At 63.5% G+C, this 9,623-nt stretch overlaps 1 protein-coding gene and 1 long non-coding RNA gene across 2 annotated transcripts; both read right to left on the reverse strand.

Annotated features, from left to right (window-relative positions):
• Positions 1-703: 703 nt before the first annotated feature.
• On the reverse strand, positions 704-9,542 carry LOC128949767 (UDP-galactose translocator-like). Its single transcript, XM_054294624.1, is given in 11 exon segments — positions 704-781; positions 3,524-3,694; positions 3,696-3,860; positions 3,863-3,907; positions 3,909-3,953; positions 3,955-4,155; positions 4,157-4,187; positions 4,840-4,850; positions 6,721-6,872; positions 8,026-8,208; positions 9,457-9,542. Coding segments are annotated over 11 exon segments (1,143 nt in total). The 5' UTR covers positions 9,518-9,542.
• On the reverse strand, positions 2,128-2,833 carry LOC128949769 (uncharacterized). Its single transcript, XR_008484284.1, has 3 exons — positions 2,512-2,833; positions 2,425-2,467; positions 2,128-2,348 (listed from the first exon to the last, which is right to left on the reverse strand). It is a non-coding gene; the product is annotated as an uncharacterized LOC128949769 (long non-coding RNA).
• Positions 9,543-9,623: the final 81 nt, after the last annotated feature.

A 9,623-nucleotide genomic window follows, 5' to 3' on the forward strand; every position in this document is an offset into this window, starting at 1 on the left:
CCTTGCTCGGGCGGAAGTGGCGCCGCGCGGCCGCTCTGGGACCAATAAAGCCTCGCCTCGATGGTTCCTGTCAATCATTCCCGGGCGGCCAATTGGGAGCGCGAAGGGCGGTGCCACGCGGCGCGTGCGCGGACGCGTCGCGGGGGTGGCGCCCCCTGGCGATGGCGCGGAGCCAAGGTTTGATCAAAATCCTCTTAATTCACCTCAAAGCCGCGCGGGGGGGCCCCATGGCCCCTATAGGGACGGGGGGGGTCCCCTATAGCCCCCGGGAGGGGGGAGCGGCCATAGGGCTCCTATGGGAGCAGGAGTGCCAGTGAGGCCCCAGTAGGGACTGGGGAGGGTCCATATGGCCCCTATAGGGACTGGGGCGCTCCATATGGCCCCTATAGGGACTGGGAGGGTCCATTTGGCCCCTATAGGGACTGGGGAGGGGGTGGGTCCATATGGCCCCTATAGGGACTGGGGGGGAGGGTCCATATGGCCCCTATAGGGACTGGGGTGGGTCCATATGGGCCCTATAGGGATTGGGGGGGGTCAGGTCCATATGGCCCCTGTAGGGACTGGGGGGGGTCAGGTCCATATGGTCCCTATAGGAACTGGGGGGCAGCTGCCCCTATAGCCCCCAGGAGGGGAGCGGCCATATGGCGGCTCTAGGGACCGGGGGGGGGGGGGCACAGGGCCCTATAGAGGGTCCATATGGATCCTATAGCGCCCCAGGGGTTGCTCTATAGGGCCCGGGGTCGCTCGGTGCCATCAGGTGCCCTTGGCCTTGCTGGGAGACCTGCAAGAGAGAGAGACCCTGAGAGGCCCTATGGATCCTATAGGGCCTGGGGGGTCCCTATGGATTCTTTAGGGTCTGGGGGGGCTGGGAGAGCCCTGGGGTTGCCTATGGATCCTGTAGGGCCTGGGGGGTTTCCCTATGGATCCTATAGGGCCCTGGGTGGTTCCTTTAGCATCTGGGAGGGTCCCTATAGATCCTATAGGGCCCAGGGGGGAGGGTCCCTTATGGATTCTATAGGGCCCTGGGCAGTTCCTATGGATTTTACAGGGCCTAGGGGTTCCTTATGGATCCTATATGGCCCCAGGCAGTCCCCTATAGATCCTATATGGCCCTGGGGGGTTCCTGTGGCAGCCAGGAGGGTCCCCATAGATCCCATACAGTCCCCTATGGATACCCTATGGATCCCATACAATGGATCCCATACAGTCCCCATGGATTCTATAGGGCCCCGGGCAGTCCCCTATGGATTCCCATACATTCCCCCATGGATCCCATACATTCCCCTATAGATCCCACACATTCCCCCTATGGATCCCATACATTCTTCTAGGATCCCACACATTCCCTATGGATCCCATACATTCCCCCTATGGATCCCACACATCCCCCATGGATCCATACATTCCCCCATGGATCCCATGGATCCCCCATGGATCCCATACATTCCCCTATGGATCCCATACATTCCCTATAGATCCACACATTCCCCTATGGATCCCATACTATTCTCCTATGGATCCCATACATCCCCTCTGGATCCCATACATTCTCGTATGGATCCCCACACATCCCCCGTGGATCCCATACATTCCCCCATGGATCCCATACATTCCCCATGGATTCTATAGGGCCCCGGGCAGTCCCCTATGGATCCATACATTCCCTATGGATTTTCATACATCCCCTATGGATCCCACACATTCCCTATGGATCCCATACATTCCCCTATGGATCCCACACATTCCCCCATGGATCCCATACATTTCCCCATGGATTCTATGGGGATCCATACATCCCCTATGGATCCCCACACAGTCTCCTATAGATCCCATACATTCCCTATGGATTTCATACATCCCCTATGGATCCCACACAGTCTCTATGGATCCCATACATTCCCTATGGATCCCATACATCTCCTATGGATCCCATACATTTCCCAGCCCGGGTTAGTGTGTTAGTGCCCCCCCCCACACGCGCTTAACCAAATCCTTATTCGCCCCAAGCTCGTTAAAAAACGCGCCCGGCCCCTCCCCCCTACAAAATCTGTACATCGGCCCCTCCCCCACCGGCCGGGGGGGCGGGACAGGGGCGGGGGCTTCCCAAAAGGGGGGGCGGGGGTCCCAATGAGTCCCTCGTTAATTTTCATTAATCTCTGACCTCGTAAACCTCTGACTTCATTGACGTCCCGATCTCATTACCCCGGCTGACCTCATTAACCCAGAGCTCCTTCAGTAACCTCTGACCTCATTAACCTCTGACCTCATTACCCTGCTGACCTCATTAAGCTCCGATCTCATTAACTCCACTGACCTCGTTAACCCAGAACTCCATCAACCCCACTGACCTCATTACCTCTGACCTCATTAACCTCTGACCCTCGTTAACCTCATTAACCTCTGACCCTCGTTAACCCTGCTGACCTCATTAACCTCTGATCTCACTAACCCTGCTGACCTCAATAACCTCATTAACCTCTGACCTCGTTAACCCCTGCTGACCCTCATAACCTCATTAACCTCTGACCTCATTCATCTCCACCTCGACATCCTCCAGCACCCAACGAGCCTTAATGAACCCCCACCAATTAATGAGCATTAACGAGCTCCCCATTCCCTAACGAGCCTTTTGCAGGTCCCTAACGTCTAAAGAGCTGCCCATAATTAATGAGCCTCTGCAGGTCCCTAATGAGCCTTAACGAGTCCCCACCACCCAACACAAGGCCAACATTGGTGTCCCCCCCCCCCGCTGACCCTGGGGACCCCCCCAGCTCCTCCACCATTCTAATGAGGCTAATGAGCCTAACGAGCCCAATTAACCTAATGAGCCCTAATGAGCCCTAACCAAGCCTTAATGAGCTCCAATAAGACTAATGAGCCTTAATGAGGCCTGCCACCTGCTGCCCCTCACCCTGCTGACCCCTGGGGACCCCCAAGCTCCTCACCACACTAATGAGCCCTAATGAAACCAATGAGCTCTAATGAGCCCAACGAGCCTAACGAGCCTTAATGAGCTCTAATTAGCCTAATGAGGCCCTGCCCACCTGCTGACCCCCTCACCTATGGACCCCCTCACCTGCTGACCCTGGGGACCCCCAAGCTCCTCCACCACACTGATGAGCCTAATGAGCCCAACGAGCTTTAATGAGGCTGACGAGCCTAACGAGCCCAACGAGCCTTAGTGAGCTCTGAGGGAGCCTAATGAGCACTTATGAGCTGTAATGAGCCCTAACGAGGTCCTGCCACCTGCTGACCCTCACCTGGGCACCCTCACCTGCTCACCCCTCACCTGGGCACCTTCACCTGGGCACCTTCACCTGGGTCCCCTCACCTGGGCACTGTCACCTGCTGCCCCCCTCACCTGCCATTCCTCACCTGCTGCCCCCCCTCACCTGGGCACCTCCACCTGCTGCCCCCTCACCTGCCGCCCCGCCCCGCTCGTCGCCGGCCCCGTCCATCCCGTCCCTCCCGCCGTCCCCTGCGTCCCGGTGTCCCCCGCGTCCCTCCCTAGGGCCCCACTGACTTGCCGGGGTCCTGCCCGCGGGCGGCGGGCTGCGCCCGGGGCCGCCCGTAGAGCACGACGGCGGCGAGCACCATGGCCGGTGCCGGCCAGGAAGGGCGCGCGCGGCCGGAAGCCGAACAGGTGCGCCGAGGCGGCCGTGGAGGCCAGGATGGAGAGCGCCGTGGCGAAGCCCCTTGAGGATGTTGTCGGCGTAGCGCACCACCACGGCCACCAGCAGCCCGCCGGCCGCCTGGTTCACCACCACGGCCCACACGGCGCCGTTGTAGCCGTAGAAGAAGCCGAGCGCGGCCACGGCGGGGCCCTCGGCGGCCAGCATGGCGCCCAGCCCCCACGGCCGTGCCCACGGCGCCCCAGCTGCACGTTGCGCAGCCAGATGGAGCCGCCCCGAGCGCTTCAGCAGCCGCTCGAAGTAGACGCCGGCGAAGCCCGAGGGACAGGCAGGAGGCGGCCACGGCCGCCCAGCCCCACGGCGTAGCTCTGCGGCGGCCCCTCGGGGCCTGCGGACGGCGGCAGCGCCCCCGGCGCCCGGCACGGCCCGAGCCTGCTCCGCCTGCACCAGCGCCACCCCCCGCGAACAGCAGCGCCAGCGACAGCCACTGCAGCCGCGACAGCGCCGTGCCCAGCAGCAGCACCCGAGAACAGCGCCGTGGTCAGGATCTTCAAGCTGGTACGTCCACCTGCGGGGACAGGGACAAGGGACAGTCACCTACAGGGACAGGGACAGGATCTCCAGCTGGTACGTCACCTGCGGGGACAGGGACAAGGGACAGTCAGCTGGGGACAGGGACAGGATCTCCAGCTGGTACGTCACCTGCGGGGACAGGGACAAGGGACAGTCAGCTGGGGACAGGGACAGGATCTTCAGCTGGTACGTCACCTGCGGGGGACAGGGACAAGGGGACAGTCAGCTGGGGACAGGGACAGGATCTTCAGCTGGTACGTCACCTGCGGGGACAGGGACAAGGGACAGTCACCTACAGGGACAGGGACAGGATCTCCAGCTGGTACGTCACCTGCGGGGACAGAGGGGACAAGGGGACAGTCACCTACAGGGACAGGGACAGGATCTCCAGCTGGTACGTCACCTGTGGGGATGGGGACAGAGTCAGGTGGGGACAGGGACATGGGGACAGTCAGCTGGGGACAGTGGGGACAGGGACAGGGGGACAGGAACAATCACTGGGGACAGGGACAGGATCTCCAGCTGGTACGTCACCTGCGGGGATGGGGACAGGGTCAGGTGGGGACAGCAGGGACAGGGACAGGGACAGTCACTGGGGACAGGGATATGTGGGGACGGGGACAGGATGTTCAGCTGGTACGTCACCTGGGGACAGCAGGGACAGCGGGAATAGTCACCTGGGGACAGCAGGGACAGGGACATAGGGACAGTGGGAACAAGGACAGGGTCACCTGGGGACAGAGACACCTGGGGACAGGGACACCTGCAGGACAGGGATTGGGACAGGGTCACCTGTGAGACAGCGGGGACAGGGACATGGGGACAGTCACCTGGGACAGGGACAAGGTCACCTGCAGGGACAGCAGGGACCCAGTCACCTGGGGACAGGGACAGGTCACCCAGAAGACAGGGACAGCTGGTGACAGCAGGGACAGGGTCACCTGCGGGATGGGGACACAGTGACACATGGGGACAGAGACACCTGTGGGGACAGGGACAGGATCTGCAGCTGGCACGTCACCTGTGGGACAGCAGGGACAGGGTGACATGGGGGCAGGGGACACCTGGGGACAGGGATGAGAACAGGGTCACCTGCGGGACACGGGCACAGGGACACAGACACTGTCACCAGCAGGGACATCAGGGACAGGGAGCCTGGACATCGTCACAGGGACACGAGGACAGGGACAGAGTGATTGTCACAGGGACACGGGCACAGGGACACCGTGACTGTCACAGGGACATGAGGATGGGGACACTGTGACTGTCACAGGGGCACAAGGACAAGGACACCGTAACTGTCACAGGGACATGGGGACAAGGACGTGGTGACTGTCACAGGGACACAATGACAGGGACACAAGGACAGAGACACTGTGGCTGTCACCCGGACATGGGCACAGGGACACTGTGGCTGTCACAGGGACATGAGGACAAGGGCACTGTGATTGTCACGGGGGCATGAGGACAGGGACACCGTGACTGTCACAAAGATATGGGGACAAGGACACGGTGACTGTCACAGGGATTTGGGCACAGGGACACCGTGGCTGTCACACGGACACCGTAACTGTCACAGGGGCACAAGGACAGGGACACTGTGACTGTCATGGGGACACCATGGCTGTCACAGGGACATGGGGACAAGAACATGGTGATTGTCACACGGACACCGTAATTGTCACAGGGTCATGGGCACAGGGACACCGAGGCTGTCACAGGGACCCCGTGATTGTCATAAGGACATGAGGACAGGGACAGGGTGACTGTCAGAGAGACACAATGACAGGGACACCGTGGCTGTCACACGGACAGGGGCACAGGGACACCGTGGCTGTCACACGGACACCATAACTGTCACAGGGGCACAAAGACAGGGACACTGTGACTGTCATGGGGACTCCATGACTGTCACAGGGACATGGGGACAGGGACACTAACTGTTACAGGGGCATGAGGACAGGGACACCGTGATTGTCACAGGGACATGGGGACAAAGACATGGTGACTGTCACAGGGATACAGGCATAGGGACACCATGAGTGTCACAAGGACACCATGAGTGTCACAGGGACATGAGCATAGGGACACAATGACAGGGACACCGTGGCTGTCACAGGGACATGGCGACAAGGACACCGTGACTGTCACAGGAACACGGGCACAGGGACACAGTGACAGTCCCCAAGCTCATCACCTCCCCATGTGTGCCAGCTGTCCCCTCGTGCCACCTCCCTCTGTGTGCCACCTTCCCCTGTGTGCCACCTGTCCCTGTGTGCCACCTGTCCCTGTGTGCCACCTTCCCCTGTGTGCCACCTGTCCCTGTGTGCCACCTCCCCATGTGTGCCACCTGTCCCTGTGTGCCACCTTCCCCTGTGTGCCACCTGTCCCTGTGTGCCACCTTCCTCCGTGTGGCAGCTATCCCCGTGTGCCAGCTGTCCCCATGTGCCACCTCCCATCACGTGCCACCTCCCCCCGTGTCACCTCCCCCGGTGTCCCTGTCCCCGTGTGTCACCTGGAAGGTGGCGGCGGGCAGGTTGGAGATGGCCACGTACTGCAGGTTGTTCTGCAGGGTGTAGATGAGGGAGGGGACGGCCAGGCGCAGCGTGTCCCCAAACTGTCCCACCACGGCCTCGTGCAGCGTCACCGCCGTCTGCCGGACGCTGCCTGGGGGGACAGGGCTCAGGACAGGGACGCTCCGTCCCCGTCACCCCCCCGCGAGCCTCCCGTGTCCCCTCGTGTCCCCCGGGTCTCTGCCACTTGTCACTGCATCCCTCCAGCATCCCCGGTGTCCCCTGGCCGTGTGACCCCTGACGAGTCCCCTCCTGGGCCCTCGTTGTCCCCTTTGTGTCCCCACCCACCACGTGTGCTCATCTCAGTGTCCCCATTGTCCCCCATGCCACCTACGTCCCTACTGTCCTCGGTGTCCCCAATGTCCCTGCTGTCCCCATGTTGTCAATGTCCTCATGTCTCCAACGTCCCCAGTGTCTCAATGTCCCTGCTGTCCCCAATGTCCCCTCTCCTCACCCCTGTGCTGGATGAGCAGGAGCAGCAGGCACAGCCCCAATGTCCCCAATGTCCCCAGTGTCCCTGTTGTCCCCAATATCCCCAGTGTCCCCAATGCCCCCAGTGTCCCCAATGTCCCCAGTGTCCCTGTTGTCCCCACTGTCCCCAATGCCCCCAGTGTCCCCACTGTCCCCAGCTCACCCCGGTGCTGGATGAGCAGCAGCAGCAGGCACAGCCCCGCTGTCCCCAATGTCCCCAATGTCCCTGCTGTCCCCATGTCCCCCTGTCTCACCCCGGTGCTGGATGAGCAGCAGCAGCAGGCACAGCCCCGCTGTCCCCAGTGTCCCCAGTGTCCCCAGTGTCCCCAGCTCCTCACCCCGGTGCTGGATGAGCAGCAGCAGCAGGCACAGCCCCGCTGTCCCCAGTGTCCCCAGTGTCCCCAGTGTCCCCAGCTCCTCACCCCGGTGCTGGATGAGCAGCAGCAGCAGGCACAGCCCCGCTGTCCCCAGTGTCCCCAGTGTCCCCAGTGTCCCCAGTGTCCCCAGCTCCTCACCCCGGTGCTGGATGAGCAGCAGCAGCAGGCACAGCCCCGCTGTCCCCAGTGTCCCCAGTGTCCCCAGTGTCCCCAGCTCCTCACCCCGGTGCTGGATGAGCAGCAGCAGCAGGCACAGCCCCGCTGTCCCCAGTGTCCCCAGTGTCCCCAGTGTCCCCAGTGTCCCCAGCTCCTCACCCCGGTGCTGGATGAGCAGCAGCAGCAGGCACAGCCCCGCTGTCCCCAGTGTCCCCAGTGTCCCCAGTGTCCCCAGCTCCTCACCCCGGTGCTGGATGAGCAGCAGCAGCAGGCAGGCGCTGCCCTTCATGGCCTCGGCCATCACCACGGCCGTGGTGGGCAGGAAGCGCTCCCCGGGCAGGGTGCGCACGTAGCGGATGCTGAGCACCAGCGACGCGTTCTGCAGCACCAGCACGCCCAGGCTGGCGTACTTCACCTTGCGGGACACTGCGGGGACACAGGGGGACAGGTCACGGAGGGCTGGGGACACCGGGCTGAGTCACCCTGAGCCCCAGTGTCACCCCCGGTGTGACCCCCAGCACGCCCAGGCTGGCGTGCTTCACCTTGCGGGACACTGCGGGGACACAGGGGGACAGGGACACGTCACTGAGAGCTGGGGACACCGGGCTGAGTCACCCTGAGCCCCCCCAGCATGCCCAGGCTGGCGTGCTTCACCTTGCGGGACACTGCGGGGACAGGGACAGGTCACCAGGGGGTGGGGACACTGAGCTGAGCCACCCTGATAGCCCCCAGGCACTACAGGATGGGAACTTCACCCTCTGGGACACTGTGGGGACACCCGGCTGTCACTGAGGGACAGGGACATCGGGCTGAGATCCCCCCAGGCACCCCGGGATGGAAATGTCACACTGTGGGGACATTGGGCTGTCACTGAGGGGTGGGGGGACACCGGGCTGAGCCTCCCCCAGGCACCCCAGGATGGCAATGTCACACTGTGGGGACAGGGACAGGTCACTGAGGGGTGGGGGAACACCGGGCTGAGCCTCCCCCAGGCACCCCGGGATGGCAATGTCACACTGTGGGGACAGGGACAGGTCACTGAGGGGTGGGGGAACACCGGGCTGAGCCCCCCCAGGCACCCCGGGATGGAAATGTCACACTGTGGGGACACTGGGCTGTCACTGAGGGACAGGGGGACACCGGGCTGAGCCCCCCCAGGCACCCCGGGATGGAAATGTCACACTGTGGGGACATTGGGCTGTCACTGAGGGACAGGGGGACACCGGGCTGAGCCCCCCCAGGCACCCCGGGATGGGAGCTCCCCCCGCCGGGACACCGGGGGTCACCTGGGGTCCCCCCTCACACCCCCCGGATCTGCCCCACAGCCCCGCCCGCCCACGCCCCCTGTGCCAGGCCTGCCCCAAAGCCCCCCAGAACCGCCCCCAGACCCCCAGGGCACCCCCAACACCCCCGGCCCAGCCCCCCAGATCCTCGGGACCTCAAAACCGCTCCCAAAGCACCCCCTGATCTCCGGGACCCCCCAGATCTCCGGGACCCCCAAAACCGCCCCCAGTCCCCCCGATCCCCAGATCCCCCCGGACCCCCCTGCCCTGCCCTGCCCCATTCCCCTCCAGCCCCCCTCACCCGCAGCCCCCCAGCGCCCCCGCCCCCCAGCCGGATCCCCCGCCCCGCAGCCCCTGCCCGGGCCCTGCCGCCCCGCCCGTGCCCCCTCACCCGTCGCGGGCCCCGCGGAGTCTCCGGAGCCTCCCCCATCCGCCGCCCCCGGGGCCGCCATGGTGGCACCTGCACAGCACTTCCGCTTCCGGCCACGCCGCGGCCCCGCCCACCGAGAGGAGAGGCTCCGCCCCCAGAGGGTCGGGCCAATCCCCGCGCACCTTCTC

Source organism: Melozone crissalis, unplaced genomic scaffold, assembly GCF_028551555.1.
Source record: "Melozone crissalis strain CALT ecotype California unplaced genomic scaffold, PUWL_Pcris_2 ptg000291l_1, whole genome shotgun sequence".
Classification (NCBI taxonomy): Eukaryota; Metazoa; Chordata; class Aves; order Passeriformes; family Passerellidae; genus Melozone; species Melozone crissalis.